The sequence below is a fragment of the Polypterus senegalus genome, chromosome 6 (assembly GCF_016835505.1).
Source record: "Polypterus senegalus isolate Bchr_013 chromosome 6, ASM1683550v1, whole genome shotgun sequence".
Classification (NCBI taxonomy): domain Eukaryota; kingdom Metazoa; phylum Chordata; class Cladistia; order Polypteriformes; family Polypteridae; genus Polypterus; species Polypterus senegalus.
In genome coordinates this window covers 192,542,894-192,560,255 of record NC_053159.1, presented here as the reverse complement: position 1 = coordinate 192,560,255, position 17,362 = coordinate 192,542,894, and the positions used below count along the sequence as shown (strand labels likewise).

Genomic DNA, 17,362 nt, shown 5'->3' with positions numbered 1-17,362 from the left:
TACTGAGCGCTGCCACTCTCTGAACAAGCAGCCATTCAGACCTCCACCTAAAACTCAGGTCAGTCTCACCTCCATTTCCCCAAATCTCATCCCACAGCCATTAACCCACAGCTGGGACCCCCTTCTGCCATGTACCACAACACATGGGTGTCACCAGCCTGGCACTCACCATAGGCCTGGTCACTGCTGGGGCTTGGCAGCACGGTGGGCTCCGTGAAGTTTGCATTGCACATGTCAGAATCGCAGCAGCAGAAGTGAAAGGTGCCATTGTGGATAGGAAAGGGCACAGGCGTCAACACGCACTCCTTACTATGGCACTGCTGCTGCTCGCCAGTTTGGGACCAACACCCTGAAACAGAATGAGAGACAAGTCATCTCAAGTGCCCAACAACACCCCCAAACTTCAACACTCTGGCACAGAGCACCGGTCACGATTCTGAACCACAAGGCCACATGCCGAGTGCCAAAGGAGTGGGCATTTGGGGGTGGCACAAAATGGCTGGGGAGCCCACCTTGTTTAACGATCTTCACTAGGCCATCAGGGGCCTTTTCCCAGAGCGTGTAGCACTGACTGTCGTCCTGGCAGTGGACCGTATCATTGTCCCCGGCGCCTGGTAGCCCGAGCTGGTGGTGCAGGTCACTGAAGGCGCACACTCTCCTCTCGCTCTGGGCAGCTGCAAGAGAGGAAGACAAGATGGTCAACATGTGGCGGGAGAGGACAGCGCCAATCTGCCCCCGGAGGTGACCCCATGTTCGGCTGCCACCCACCATTTCCTCAAATTCTCATCCTTTTAATTCTGCTCAGGGATGCTGGAGACCATGCTGGGCAGGAGGGCCAGTCCACTGCAAGGCACAGTCACACCATGCCAGTCCGGGGGGAGAACGGACAGCATCCATGCAGAAGGGGACCGGACCCCACAAAAGCCTGCGAGCCACCATGGCGCCCAGCTCCCAAAGAGGGCCCCTTTGATGGTTTAGTGGACCACATGGTCTCCTCGTTTAGACGAAGGCGGCCTTCAGCCAAACTACTGACAAAGCTGGCATGGCAGAGACCACCCTGGAGTGACGGGTGCCAGTCTATCAGTGGGCACTCTGCATCTTATGATTCAGTCTTCAGTCAGCCCACATAGACATGGACAAACATTGTGCCACCACGAAGCCCCCAATCATTCGAAAACAAAAGCACAATTCAAAGTTTGATTCCACCTGGAATTCCTGGCTGGTAAGCAGTGAAATTCTTCACCCTAACCCTTACCAACCTAAACGACATGTCACCCCCCAAACCCAGAAATCTCCAGAACGACAAAAGTCACCAACCATCACCAGGGAATTTCTTGTTCAGCTGAAACTGAGCTCCATGTCACCACTCCGAGCCACAAGTGGCCTGAAGGTGACACGCTGGACTGACAGTCACATTCCCAAACAATTTCAGACAGGAATTCTTCCATCCGCTCCTACTGGGTAACACTGGAGGTCCACACGCGAGTATTTATCCAAAATGGGAAAGTGCTAAAGAGTGACGGCATAAGCCAGCAGGTACGACACCACAGAGGCCCGCTTACACCCCACCAGCGTAAAACCAAGTGGCGGGTTCAAGGATCACTCATCGACAGATCATTTCAAGCCCCCTCAATCTGACTCAAGGGCACAGGGAAGGTGGGCACAAGGCTGGACGCAGCCCTGGATGGAATGCCAGTCCACTCATGCGGTCAACCTGCCCATCTATAGGGCACTGGGCAGAACGTGCAAACTCCACACAGGGGTCAGATTTGAACCCGTGTGAGGTGGCACCATTACCCAGGCACCCTTTCAAAATGAATTTCTTATTTAAAATTTTCTCCTAAGTTTTAACTCATTGTATCCCATCCTGGCCACACTTAGTCAAGCTGGGGGGCACAATGGGGCACATCCCGTGTTTGTCTTTTTGCTTTACCACTGCCAGATATCATCAGGTCTCCGCCTGGACTGAGGTCACCCATTACCAGTCCGAGGTGACCAGAATACCGAGACACGATGCTGAGGTCACGGGCTTCAAGGCGAGCGGCTGCAACAACAAAAGACCCCTCTGTGTGTCCTCACACTCTCCACTTTGCCCACACCACCAGCTCCTGCTGCTCCATTCCCCGTCCTCATGGCATGTTTTGAGTTCAGTGCCCACCTTTTTTGAGCACACGATGTACCACCATGTCAGAGACAGGAATTCCGAGTGCTAAACAGGCAGATGACTGATTGGTGCCGCGAACTGAAGGGCGATGTCAACAGTGTGGCACAGGGACAGACAGACACACACACACACACACTTCATGCTAGTGACCCCTAGGACACAGCGACACTTCCTGGACTGGACACGCTGACCCTCAAGGGGGCGGTGGGATGAGGTCACAGGACACGCTTACCTGTCATCCAGATGAAGGCCCCTGGGTGCCATCACAAATGCACATCTGTCCTTGGCTGCAGGTCGGCCACAGGGTCATTTCCGAGTAATCGCAGTTAATCTCTGCTACTCAAACAAGATAAAACTTCTGGGAACGGCAGGCTGGCGCGGCTCAATTCGGAGGAATTCCTGTTTACTTTTCGCCACAAACGAGGCATTTTATTGACAGAGCACGGAAAAGTCGAGGGGGCCGCACGCCAAACGAGGCTCCCAGACACGAGACGCTCCGAGCCATCAACACCGACTCCTGCACCCTTCACAGCAGCCCCCAAGGGGTCTCACAGAGTGGCCAGCATCACCCTTTGACAACGTCTGGCATCAAGAGGGCATATGTGGGCACCACAAGAACCCAGGAGGACATGGAAAACAGCCCACTGGCTTAGGACTGGGACCGGAAAAGTAATGGGGGTACCAGAGAACCAAGAGGGGGCAAAGGCTGGTGAAGGTGGCATCACACATCTAATAAAAAATGGAGGGCATAAAAGCTTTGACTGTACTTAAGTGGAGACTGGGGGGCACTGCCACTCTCTGAACAAGCAGCCGGGGAGAAGCAGACAAGGAACACAAAAAGGAGGTGCAGCCTAAAGAAAGGGGGACACGAAGGACAAGACAGTGAGGGGTGCAGTAAGAGATACGGACTGAAAGACGGAGGGGGCCGCAGCCCAGTCACATGATTAGAAGGGAGCTGTCGTCACCAGCCCCAGGAAAGACCACCACAGCAGTGACAGTGAAGAGTCCAGGAACCCCAAAGGCAGCAACGGCCTGCAGGAATGGCGGACAAGAAGATTCCAGTAAAGAAGAAAAACGACAGACACACAGAGAGAGAGAGATGTGGACCTTAAGAATATGAGAGGACGAGGGGCGGACCACCCAAAGACGGTGAAGAACGGCAACTGCAGAAATAGAAAGGGGCAAAACTAGGAAAGAAGGAGAGGGGGAAACATGTGAAGAGAAGGGACACGGTGACACTATGTCACAGAAAAGTCCACCACACAAGTGACAGTGAAGAGCCCAGGAAACCCAAAGGGACAAGAGGTGACATATAAAATCAAGGTACGGACTGGGTGAAGTGTGAGGACGTTCTGCGAAAAACACCAACTCCAGAAAAAGCAGGAGACACCACCGGTCTGCTCAGAGGGGAACGCGGCCCACGCCAGCCTAGTGCTGAATCGACACCAACATTTTGACTTGAGTAACACACCTTGGCACCGCTACCATAACACGTACCCACCGACCCCCCACCACCGCACTACAGTCACCAAGGGGTCAGAGTCAACCCGACCGCCCCAGTATCCCCCTGGTTTCGCCGTAGTCCATCCGGGGGTCATAATTTCTTAATCTCACTTTCCTCCTGGGAGTTTAGTGGTGCGGTGGTCCACCCTAATAAAAGGGCAAGTGTCTGTGTGCCCCTCCGGTTGTGTGGTCTCTGTCACGACATGCCACTTGGTGTGGGATTCGTAAAAGCAGTTTCTGAAGCACCATCTGTTGGAATGAAAAATGTAATGCATTTTATTCCTACATGTATTACAAAATTCATTCCAACAGAAGGTGCGCTGCAAATGTTAGCCGTCAATACACGGAGGTCTCCACGGATTACTTATGGGTAGCTTGCTATTTAAATAAAATGTACTCTTGTTCTTAGATTTAGACGGGTAGCACGTCTATTATAAGCATGTTATTGTGGGGTGGGGGGTCCCTTTGGAGTTCCGAAAACAAATATAAAAATAGAGTGGGGTCCGAGCCCAAGGTGCCAGTAGACACCCTTTACCTGCCTATGCCAAGTTAGCACAGTGCCACTATTGTACCAGTTTAACCGCTCAGTGGTGCCAAGTGTGGCCTGCAGAAATGAAGGGCAAGAGACAGCACATAAATCAATGAGGGACACGCAAGGAGGTAACGGACTGAACATCGAGGAAGGACAAGACGTAGTCCACGGCGGCTCAAGAAACCCACCAGGAATCTGAGAAAGGTGGGGTGCACCTCAGGGGAAGAGAGAGAGAGAGGGAGAGACCCCACTCCTGAGCAGGGCAGCGCGCCACAGGATGAGGGACGGGGCAAAGGAATGGAGAAGGTGCAGCAGCCTAAACCCCGACACGACGCACCTCCGCCGGCCCCCTCTCCTCACAAAGCCTGTGGCGCCTGGAGCTGAGCCAGCGCGTGGTCAGTAAACAGGACCCTTCAATGACCTCAAATCTGCAACATCACTTTTCCAAGAAGGTCGGCTAAAGGAAGCGACGGCCATGCAGACGTCTCTGAGGACCCCAGTGGGGCTGCACAGCTTCCATCCATTGAACTAACTGGTTTTGGGGTCAGTTCCCACCAGCTTCAGATGCCAAGGTGAAACCCACCCGGAGCCCACTCAACAGATTAGACTCTGAGGAGGGGTAAAAACGGACATGTGGAGACCATGCAAAGTCCATGTGGTGGCCAGGCTGGTATCTGAGCTGTGGCAGCACTGACCACTCCAGGGGGTGCCAGCTCTGATTGACCCTCACAGTCCAAGGCACACGGGCACACACCGTCCAGAAATGCAAATTGGCCGCCGACAACAACGAGTGAGAGTTGTGCCCACCCCACGGAGGTCACCCAGCGGGCACCTGCAGCCACAGTCCCGTCAAGCAGGCCTCCACCATCTCACGTGCAGGAAGCTGAGGCGCCCAGTCAAAAGTGCAATTAGGGGGCCGCATCAGCAGCCGGAGGAGAAACACGCGGCCCTCCAAAGATCAAAGGAGAATTACAATTTCAAATCAGCGGCAGGGGCGCCGGAAAGCAGGGCCTCTCTGATCCAATTACCGTCATCCTGCTGTTTCTACGGCTTGCTGCCACTGCCGTCTGGCGCACTCGGTGCTTTGAATCGCACAGGACCCTCATTAAACCGGAGCTTAATGAAACGGGCCCACTCTGATGCCACCGTGGGGGGGGGCACTCAGCTCCTACATCAGGCTACTGCTCCAAGTGGCACCAGACAAGGTGTAGCTCACCCTGTATTTTGGTGGTCTCATGTCATAATGCCACACCAACACCCTGCCCCGGTGCAACTTTCTAGTCCAGTGGACCACCAGCCGGTGTCCCACCTCCTCCTATGCTTAGACCCCCCACCCCAGACGGATCCGCTAAAACACAGCAGTGCCCCCTTGATGACTCCACTGAAGACTCTTTTTGGTCCCCCTTTCACCCCAATATGTTCTGAAGACCCCTGCTGCTCAAAAAGAGCCTCTCAAAGGGCTCTAATGAAGTCTGCCCATGTGGTGCCAGCCTTCTAGACTGGCAGAGTTCCATGAAGACCCTTTTGGTTCAACAAATGGCCCCAAACATGAGGGTCCCTCTGCATCCCTACATCACACAGCCGCGCTCGAGTCCAGCAGCGGTTCATCGGACCCCATCCTGCTCGACAGACCCTCAGTGGCACCCCCTAGTGTCCACGGCCAAGAAAGGCCTCGTCTCTACCCCACCTCCCCAAGGGGCTCGCCTCCTCTAGTCCTGCTTTCTGGTGCCGAGAAGCCCTCGCTGTACCCACTTCAGGAACATGGAGGCCTAACTGCCAATAAAAGTAGCCTGTGCAGACCCCTGCTGCTCCCATAGAGACTCTCAAAGAGCTCCTGTGCCAGGGGATTGTTACTTCATGCCACTGTATGCTGTGGTACGACAGTAATGCCACTTGACTTGTCTTATGGCGACCATTTCTGTCCCACCGAGGCCCACCTGCACTCCAACTCCCCTATCTATGAAGACCCATCCGGACCCCTACATACAGTAAAGGACTGCTCTGCCCCACGGACCCTCAGTGATGTCCCTACTGACCCCACCCCCCTGTTTTCTAGTTCAGTTCAAGTCCACCCCAAGTCCCCAGCCCTGTCCTGGGGGCTCACAGAGCTCTAATGAAGGTGGCCAAAGTGACCCATCTGCCTGGGCAGCTTGAGTGAAGGGCGCTCTTTTATGCCCACTTTCTGGTACAGGAAGCCCCCAGCTGCCACCCACATCCTTTTCTTCTGCCTCACAGAGTTTCAGTGGCACCACAAGTGTCAAACAGCCTTCTAGTAAAGCTGAGACACAGTCCAGAAAAGCCCCCAGGTGTACCCCAAATCCCACCTCCATGAAAACACCACCTGAACGAGCGTCACTTCTGCCCTTGGTGTTGCCCAAAACTCTGGTACAGTGGTCTCCATCATGCCTGCTCTTTGATTCATCTCCCAGAGAGCAACATGGTGGCCCTAACAACCCCCAATACACCCATGAGACCCCCAGCTTCTTAGCAGATCACCTCAAAAGTCTCAAATGGAGTCTGTTGGCATGAAGCCAGACCCCTGGACCAGTAGAGTCCCACCCTGCCCCATCTGATCCTACACCTCCACTACCAATACATGAAAGCCCATCTGGACCCCCACACGAAGCACCACCTTGCCCCACAGCTGCTTTCTAGTCCAGCAGATGTCCATCCGGACCCTTTACAGTCCCACAGGCCTGGTTCAAGGTGCCCACCTCCGCTCCACCCCCACCTATCAAAGCTAGTGGACAACTGCAGTTTGGAAGGGACACCAACACACACTGGTACAGACTGGGCACCTGGCAGGTGGCACACCCGTGGATTAGTGCCAGGCATGTCAGTAAATTCGATGGCAACTTACGGGAGTACAATGCAACCATGTTAACCAATAAGGACACTCAGACCTGTCAGACTGCCACCCCATGGAGGGAGCGCCAATGACGGTGACGTCACTGTAAGCACCCTGTGGTCCGGGCAGCCCAAAGCCGAGACCCCAGTTCTGTGAAGCTTTGTCTTGATGTGGTCACATAGAGTCTCAGTGGCGCCCCTAGTGTCAAAGTGAGCTCTAGTGAAGATGCCCTCTGTGGGGACTCGGGCCTGGGAAGCCTCCGACTAGCCCTGGCGTAAAGGGATACGGCCGACTTGGATGCCCACTGCAGACGCGTCCCCCTCCTCGGCCCCCTCTGACAAAGCCACTCCCGTCTGCCATCCAAATGTGAAGTGTGACAAAGAGCTCAGACAGAGCCGGAGAGGAAGGAAGCAATAGTGAAGGGGGGGAGGCAGCAAAGCCCACTAGACCGGGGAGGCCCCTGGCACCGGAACGTCCCAGCCCTTCCCCGATGGAGCCAGTGGCACGCAAAAGAATGGAGCGGAAGTTTTATCTGACAGGATGCAGGCAGGAAAATCACTTCCTGACGGGCTGAAGACACGGCCAGCGTTGATTAAAGGCGAGACGTACACCGACCTCGGGAAGCCCACCCAGGGGCTGCCCGCCCACCTAGGACTGGACTGCACCTGGTGTACCACCTAAAGCACAGTGCCTCAGGCAAACCAGCTAGGTGGCAGACTGGCCAAGCAGACGAGGTGGGCTCTCATGTGAACGCGACACTCGCAGGCCGTCCTGTCCTGTCCTGTCCCACCCATTGTTCTCAAATGGCTACGCACATCGATTGTGATGTCACTGGGTGACCCCAGGACTTGAGACTGACACCAAGAAAGTGAGTGGAGTGTGTCATACAGGCAGGTACAAGGACCTCCATGTGACGGAGACCGCCAGCCAAAGTCACACAAGTCACACAAGCAGAGTTAAGCGGCGCCCCTGGTGTCCGCTGCCAGCAGTCGCCATCCTCAATCCATCCACTCTTGATACGGGACATGAAAGAACAGAGGGGCAAGAATAGGTGGGCAGTGTCCCCAAATACCCCAAATGGCCCGAGGGTGGTCCCTATGAAGAACACCAGCAGTCACAAGGCGTGTCCACGCTTACGGCCAGCAAGACGGAAAAGGCGTCACACTGGCACGCTGGGGGACCTGGCACACCGGTGTGATTTTTATAACGAGACCACAACATGACAAATGCCGTGGGGGCTGCGGACTCTCAAAAGCAGAGACGGGCAAAGACGCAGCAGAAACATCTGGGATGTGCTTTTACCTCCCATAACTGGGGGGCTTCTCACTTCAGTGGGCTGTGGATTTCAAGCAAAATTCTGTGACCTCACCAAAAGGGAACAGACGGGCAGCACGGTGGAGCGCCACCTGCTGCCCAGGGTTTGAACAGCCATTACAACGCGACATACGATTGGCTCACAGCTCGTGGACAACGGCAGTTTGGGAGGGGCACCAACGCACACTGGTACTGGTCGGGTATCTGACAGGCAGCACACCAGCGGTTTAGTGCCAGGCACGTCTGTCAATTCAATGGCAACGGGCAGAAAAGTTCATTTTGACTAAAACACACAGCAAGGCGGAGACAAACCGCAAATGATTAAGGAGGCTGGGAGTCCAAGGCGACCATGCAGACATGGCAGAGCGCCACCCACCCCATGGGCAGCTTGAGCCACATCTGTCACAGTGCCCCCTGTGGACAGACCTGGTCAATGCAGAGGAAATTCATCAACCATGGAATCTCATGGCCTTCACAAGGACAGCCGAGTGTGTGTGTGTGTGTGTGTGTGTGTGTGTGTGTTCACCTCCCACCGTACCCCACCGCCTTGTGCCTGACGCTTCCTGGGATAAGTAAGTTTGGAAAATGGACGGATGTGACCCACCGAAAGAGCAGAGCGCAGTTCAGGCTATAATGAAATAAGTGCCAACACACTCACCCCTTACTGCCCATTTGTATGCCAACTGAAATGCACCGTCATGTGCCTTTAGCGGGCATCGTTAATAAACTTGATGTCATCTCGATGGTCACCCTCCAGTGTGCTCAGACAGACTTTTCACTACGAAGAAGGCACGAGACGGACGAGTTGGCCATGAAAACTACAAACGTTGCCCACAAGATGACCGATTTACACTCAGGGTACGCAGAACACCAACCTCGGTTGGTTGTTAGTGTGGCGCTACACCCTGGCGTACTGGCACCGGAATGAAACCAAAGGAGAGGGGCGTCTACTGTGAGGGTTCCGTGGCTTCTTCTGTGGAGACCCCAAAGTGACCGGCCGATCATCTGCTCGCGTCCCTGTCACCTTAGATGACACTTTCAGTGACTTACGTATCCCCCCGAGTGAAGGCCAGTCGTGTGGTCTGACACACCCAGTGACTCCGTCCACCTAGCCCATGACACACTCCCCAAAAACAGGTTTGATTTTGCCTTCAGTTGTAGGGTGGGCACTGCGTGCCCGTCAGCGGGCGACCAATGAATGCTCCTCTAGAGGTACAAATCACAAGGAAGGAAGGAAGGCCGCGGATCAGGCAAACAGAAGAGCAGCTCGTCTGACTGCCATCTCGTCTTATGTACAATGACAAGATTGCGGCCGAACTCTCCGTACCCGTAAACCCCTCCGTCACGCAGCCCACCACTGGCTCTGCCAAAATGTCGCCACACGGTCGCTAAATCTGACAAACCCGATTGTCATCCCCAGTCCTTCTGTTATACTGGCCACCCAACTCGAGGTAAGGATCCCCGTTCAGTCCCAGCCAGGACGGCAGTTCCTCCATGCCATCCACGTCCAAACCAAAACCCCAAAATGAGAGCGAACAGGCGGACCACCAGTAATCCAAACTTCACAGAAGAGCCCATCGCTCGGTTTGGTCCAACCTCAGATACCAGTGACCATTCTGGGGTCAACTTTACAGGATGGTGCGCCAATGACCTGGTGCATCATGGGATAGTAGAAAAGCCACATGACAGCGGCGCCCATCTGCAAAACAAGACGACGTTGGGAAAGGCGAAAAAAGACGAATCAACTGCTGAAGCAAAACTCCGAATCCAATTCTGAGTGCACATCTGGACACCCGGGGGGCAAAAATCCTTAAAACGTCACGAAGAGGAACCCGCGAAGAATGAAAAAGAACTCGAGTCGTCGCACAAAGATTCACCCGTAAAACAGCAATGAACAAAGACAGACCAAACACCACGGCGCTGCCAGTATGCCAGCCTGGGCACGTGTTGCTGCCACAGGAGCTGGTGCCCACATGTTCACTGATGTGGTGACGACTGAGAAAGACGACTGGACGATTCAGAGCCATCTTAACTGCTCCGGCGTCAGAACTCACTGGTTGGGGTGGGCGCTATACAATGACCCTGAAAAAGGGGGGTGGGCGCTATACAATGCCCCTGAAAAAGGGGGGGGCAGGCGGTATACAATGACCCTGAAAAGGGGGGCAGGCGCTATACAATGACCCTGAAAAAGGGGGGGGCAGGCGCTATACAATGACCCTGAAAAAGGGAGGGGGACCAGGCGCTATACAATGACCCTGAAGCCCCCCCCAAGGGTTCCCAATTTCTTGACCCAAATCTTCCGGACCGTGTGCTTCACTTGCTGAGGAGGACATAGAAGTGCCCAAAAATAAGCAGGAATTCAAGATGGCCTGGCGCAGCATCAGCTGGCAAGAAGCCCACGAGGTCTGCGGGATCAGACAGCCATTGACGGCAAAGGATTTGCAACCAAACATTAGAGCTGATGACTCCACTTGAGAAGACCCCAGTTCACCTGTCCAGTCAGCTTTGGGGGTACGACGTGTAGGGCTGGGAGCAGGCGCTCGTTGTCGTACCCACCTGGACTGGGACCAGAGTGCAGCGGGCGACACCTCAGCACCACACTGGAACTGTGGGAAGTTTGTGTGTGGTGTTTTTTTTAAAGAAACGGTGACTGGAGTGCCAGTCCTGCCACCAACCCCCAAGTTTTCCCTGTAAGTTGCAGGAAGATGCCCTGCAATTCCTCTGCCATTCCCCCCTTTTTTGTGTAAATGCCCTCCTCAATTTAACGTTGAAAGTCGACACTGGGAGCTCCAGTCCTTTGTTTCATTTCAGTCCCGTTGGGTCACCGGCATGTGTGCACGGGGACAGCTGACGGGCTCTAGTGACTAATTGTACCACCACACCAGGGGGTGGCGCTCTGTTTTAAAGGCCCGTCTCTCTTTTCCTCCCGCTGCAGACCAGAGGATTGACAGATGACATCACTTCCACTGTCCGTCCACCTGGACCCGCCTTTTCCTGTCAGGAGGGCTGAAAGCCGTGAGCTCCGCCCTCTCAGCCAGTGCCATATTGAGGTCCTCCTTTGTCATTTTGTGTGTTTCATTTTTTTCACTTGCAAACCGACCAAGTATATGGGGGTCCGGGTTGGACCTCAAATCGTTTCATTGTCTCGTCGATCTCTCAAGGTTGCTTTATAATCAAAGGTTAAACAACACAACGTGCAGACTTCCAGTAGGGCGAATGCTTTCACTTCGAGGTAAGGAAGACGTGAGGCTGGCAGAGAAGTTTGGAGGTCCAAGGGTGGCGAGGAGTGACAGTGAGGACCCCATGCACTTGGGAATTGTACCGCTGGTGAGACGGCAGTCTGGGGACATCTGGCTGCGCTCAGGTCATTTGAATCCCGAGTGGGTCTTTCAACATACGTATAAGGAAATGAACACGGAGGGGCATCAGCACTACAGGAATGGGGTCTTCAAGCCCACCACACTCGTGTCCAGACAGGCCCATCCATTTCATCACACTGCGATACACAGATGAACGCTGGCTTCTAACTTAACCTAATTTAATCCATAAATAAATCACGGAGACGTATCAAACGCAGAGTTACCAGTCCGTCTGGGACCACCCTGTGGGCTGCATGTCAGTGACAAAGGCACTGGGGGGGCATCGGTAGGGAGAAACACAAACCTCTCTGTGTGTCTCGGCATCCACTTGTGGGGTCCTGACCACTGAATCGCTCCACTGGGCTCCACAGGTTGCCATCTTTGGCTCATATGTGGGTTTGGTGGGCAGCCTAGGCTGGCGTTTGTCACTGCTGGTATGCGAGTGGGTCGCCTAAGTCATCGGCAGCACTGCATGATGTTTCACACCAAGGGAGCTGCCAGTCAATGAATTTAAAAGGCATAAGGATTGGCTACGTGGCACAGCGCCAATGAAAACAAACTTTAAGGGTCCTTCAAAAAGCCAGCAAACATACGAGACCCTCGGAAATAGCAATAAGGGAAGAAGACTTCTCAATGCTGCTGGCGCTGGGCCATAAGTATGAATCGCCTCAACTGTCTCAGCCGTGACCTGGCACAGGACTGTAAATATTAAAGATACTGTGAGCAGTGGGGGGCGCTGCAGCACCCCAAACATAAGCGCACTGGCACAAGTCCCGGGTGCAAACACACCTATTTATTACACAAAACGCTCTAACAAGGCTCTGCAGTAACACGACACGCATCTCCCCTCTTTGTCCACACCTCCCTGGTGCCCTCTGCGCTCGTCCACCGACCCCCCTGGAGGAGGTCAGGCCGCTCCATTTCTCTTGAACCAGGGAGGATGCCCAATGCCAGGGCACTTCCGGGTTAAGCAAAACTCCCATTAGAGTAGGTAGGGATGATTATTGCTGGCAGCCCCAACCCCACAGGACTACAAGTCCCAGCATGCCCTGCAGGTGTCTGTGTGGGAATCCTGCTATCTAGCGTATCGGGGGAGCCGGTAGTGCCAACAGGTTCTCTCCCCCTGTCCTGGTATTGTTCCTCGGTCCAACTCTGCCAGGATCCGAGCAGCACTGCCCACTTCTGTCCTGGCATCTTCTGCAACTGTTCATTTGCCACCTGAGCTTTCCAGCCAAATAACGTAGGGGAGTTCTCCCAGGCAGGGATGCCAATCCTAGCATGCCACCATTACGATATACAACACACACAGACACGTCTGCCCTTGCGATTCACGCGTTTATGATTCGTAGGTCGGCCAACTCGCCAGTTTGTCATCAGTTTGATTTTTGTGACCGACTGCCACGGTTAGACAACTAAAAGGGTCTTGTAAGTCCTCATTAACTACCACAAACATCCACACAGTCCACCTATAAGAAGAAGTTCAGCTTCGTAAAGACCTGCAGAACTACACATGGATGTGAGGTGCCCCCCTGTAACTTTGTCTTGGCTCTAACTGTGATGTATTGCCATCCCCAGTCCCCATCCTCCCTGTGTGTGTGTATGTGTGCCCACCTTGTTGAACGTATTTGCAGATTTTCTCATTGGTGGGGGTCCGGCCACCAATCCCTTGGGCCAACTGAACACGTTTATATTTTCATACAGAAACGTTAATGAGGTGGGCACCACACCTATGTGGAAATGGAACGCATGAGACAGTTGGCACCTTTCACCCATGGATGGGGGGGGGGGCGATTCCTGGGGGGAGCATAAGATTTCTCCGCCGGTGCTGTGATGGGCCCTCCTCTCAGGATGACTACACAAGAGGGGGTCGGCAAGTGATGGAGACAGAATGGGACCCCTCAGGAGCAACAAACTTTTCTAGCCCAGGACCACCACGGTGGTCTTCCCCCTCGCTCCAATGGTGTTTTGTGCGCCACCTGAGCTTAATCAACAGGCTAAGTATGGAGACCTCAACTTCACATTGGAAAAAGTAGAAGGCAATGTGACAATGACCGGGCTGTGGCCAACAGAGGGGCATTTCTGGAGGGTGGGACGACTGGACCGTGTCTCTACCTTACTTCCAACCAGGATCCCAAGCCGCTTCGTCGTGTGGTACCAAAGCCCACTCCCTGAGCTGACCTGATGTAATACAACCAGTGTGCAGTGGCTTATGGGTAGTCTGAACACGCGGAGCGCTCGGCCACTGGTCTCGTTCAGCCTCAGCAGGCTTCACTCCCCGTCTTCATTTGACAGTGTGGCTCAACTAGACCACCGCACTGCACAAGCCTCAGCCACCCAGAAGCCATTGCACACGTGCCGTTTAGTGTGTCACTTTCAAATTGCCGTGACACTCTGATTCACCCTCACAGGAAGTGTGAAGTGATGGAAAAAAAAATGTGGCGTCATCATTAATGGTAAAGGGAGGAGGAGGAGGAGGAGATCTGGAAGAACAACACCGAGAAGAAGCTGAATGAGGAGGACAAACGGGAAACGAGAAAAATAAAGAAGACTGACATGGAATTTCCAGCAAGCCGCCGTCACCCAGGCGGTCACCGCTGCGCCCGCACTGCCATCTCCACTCAACATGGCACCGCGGCAGTAGAACGTCCCAACCCGGTTGCTGATCTACACGGACCCCGGCAGCATTCCGCACTTGTCACCTGTAGACCACCCTTCTCCCTCCGTCACTCAGTGACTTCCATGTCCTGTCCTTCAATTCCGTGTCCATACGAGATCTTTGAGGGGCCCGTGGACACGATGAGGACAACAGACGGCGTCCACCAGACACGAGAAGAAACTTCTGTGAGGCGATGTGATGACACACACCACAGCACCCTGGCCCCCTCCAGGTGGTCTACACACCCCATTATCTACGAGAACCACCACAAAATGTGAAAGGGAAAGGAAAAAGACCACCGTCCAGAACCTTGTGACAAGTGGCCTCAAGAAAATCTTAAACAGGAGAGAAGCAAGCAGACCACCAGCCTGGTCAGAGCCGCTCCGGGGGGAGTCTGCGGTCCCACACAATCGTCTTCTTGTGTTTTTTCCCCTTCTGCAGCTTTGCTGTGTGTACAGTTGGGGGGGGGCACTCGAAATCCCCCCCAGACTTGAAAAGCAGTTGCCATGTCATCGAGGCTGTAAGAGGGGGGACTGACAGAGAGCTGCAGGGGTCTCCGTCGGACCCTCAGCACTGGGTGTGTTGCTCCCCGAGTTTTAAACTCCTCTCACCAGCAGTTAGAGTTGCGTTTTTTAAAATCGGCTACAAAACGTGCGGCGACGCAGCAGCGCAGACCCTCCCTTGGGACCCCACGATCGCGGGTTCAACTCCCGCCTGCTACGATTCCGCCTTTGCTTCCTGACATTTGCCGGTCATTGTCTGTTATTTTTGCCCCGGTGGTTTTGTTTGTTTGTTGCTTTTTTTGTAATTTTTTGCTCCATTCAATGAGGGCCTTCAGGTGTCACCGGACCGTCACCTGATTTCCCACAATCCCATGCCATGGCCTCCCACTCCTCCTCATAAACCCACGGTTATCTTTTGTCATTTTTATGACGGCATCGCTGCTGCCGCCATCGAGGTTTACGTTGACGATTTGTGGCGTTTCGTTCGTTTTAAGTGATTTTGAGACCACTTCGAGATCGCCGCTCCAACACTTCTGGGGGTTTAATTATTTTTAGGAGACCCCCCAGAATGTGTAAGGGAGGGGGCAGACACATGTGAACTGGCTAAAAGACCCCGGTTATTGTTCAGTGGGTTTGGGGGCAAAACTCTCAGGTTACAAGGATGGGCACCACTATACAAGAGACCCCCACCCCATCACGTTTCTTAACACACTCCTGCTGTCCCCAATGTTGGGGTGTCACAGACAGGATATGTGGCACTGGTCAGAGTGGCACTCATTTCCATCTTCATTCTCTCCTCCTTCACCACTCCATCCTCTAGGGGGCCATTTTAAAGGAGCCCGTGTTTTATTTCCGTACCCGTTGTGTACCCCGTGTGGGTTGTCATGACAGCTGATAAAAGTTCACAATCTCACGTTACCAGGCAACGGAGGGAACGTGTCTGACAGTAGGAGTGCGTCAAGAGGCGCGTCTCCCACCGCAGGGGGCTTTTGTAGCATCCCCACCTCACGCCATTTGTACTTCCTGGTCCTTGTTGCGGCTCCTCCTCCAGATTGTGAACTTTTCGTATGATCAGGAGCTATTGTGGGTGGGGCTTGGGCGACAAACCGTGCCGATTGGTCGTTAGTCCGTTAGTACTTTGGAGCGTCCAGATCCAGAATGAGGACAAGAGCGGGTGGGTGTGCAGCCCAACAGAAATGCAAAGCTGAGATCTGGTGGTCCCCCAAGTGCGACTATCCGCCCCAACACTTGGTACTTACTCCACAATTTAAGCCCACCTTTTTGTGAGCGATGGTGGACCTCTCCGGACCCTTTAACTCTTTAAAGCCAGATGTCGACTTCTGTCAAAAGGTGGTAGTCGACTGCAAACCCGCCATTATGTTCTAGTTGGACTCGTCTTTGCTAGAAGGGACGTTCACTCCATTGGTCTGATTGACCGAGAGCCCCAGTGCGCGCGCGAGTAGCGAGGGGCAAACGACAAAGAGGCATCGACGTCGGCGAGAAAGGAAAACGACGGGCAACGTCCTGCACATCACCACCACACTGGACTCGGACTTGCCGGACTTCCATTTTGATCCAAGTGACCAGCATCATCGTGGTGCTGAACAGGGTCGTGTAGCGGACACGCCTACGGCAACGGTCTCCTGTGAGGACCACCACTTACAATGACAAGAGGTACAAACCAGACTGCGATGCACACGGACCACCGCTGCCGACAAAAGCCCAACTCGCGGCCACGGCGCGCAGCAGCAGACGGTTTATGTTGATCTCCGTGTGAAACCGTCTTCAGCCCTCGAAGAGTTAAACCAGCGTAGGCCCCCCACACTTGAATCTTCTTTGAAACGAACCCCTCAAATATCTGCGATGCGAGGGAACCTACGACAAGTCACGAGAACAGGGGGGAGTAACGACCAATGAGAACGCGAGCGCAAGTGGAAAACGACGCCCAAATATCGTGGAGGGAAGTCTGACCACAGCTCGCTTTGTCCACCGCCGCCTCCGCCTCCTCCTGTCTGAACACACCAGACCTCCATTTTGATGGACCAGTCAGACCAGACACCAAACGAGGATTTCTGCATGGCTGACCCCCCCCCACCCCCAACACAGGCACCCCATAGGGCAGTGGGCCGAGCCCCCCCGCTGCATCATCACATTAGGGACGACACAGCACCATCACAGGGCCTATGCCAGTAAGCGTTGGGGGCAAGAAAGTAACAATCCCCAGACAGGGCAACACCCCCCCCCCTCACACACACACCAGGGGGCCGATTTAGCGACGCCAGTCCGCCTCACTGAGTACACGGCGAGGACTTCAGCTTAACTCTCTGTGCCTCCTCTTCGGACAGGCCCACCTCGAGCGCTTGGAGGAGACGGCAGAGTTCTGGAGTTGGCTGCTCTGAATCGGGGCAAACCCTTAAACGTGTGCACCACCATGTGGTGGGCACACCAGGATGCCACGTGAGGTGGCGGTGTGTAGCGTGACT

General features: G+C 54.2%; 1 protein-coding gene across 2 annotated transcripts in view; it reads right to left on the bottom strand.

Moving 5' to 3' along the window:
• Positions 1-17,362, bottom strand: part of LOC120531931 (bone morphogenetic protein receptor type-2-like) — an 81,207-nt gene that overhangs the window by 49,359 nt on the left and 14,486 nt on the right. For both annotated transcript variants that reach the window (XM_039757803.1, XM_039757804.1), the window contains exons 2-3: positions 513-674; positions 170-349 (exon numbers count right to left, since the gene is read on the bottom strand). In XM_039757803.1, coding sequence (XP_039613737.1) covers positions 170-349; positions 513-674 — 342 coding nt within the window. The remainder of the gene's footprint in view (positions 1-169; positions 350-512; positions 675-17,362) is intronic.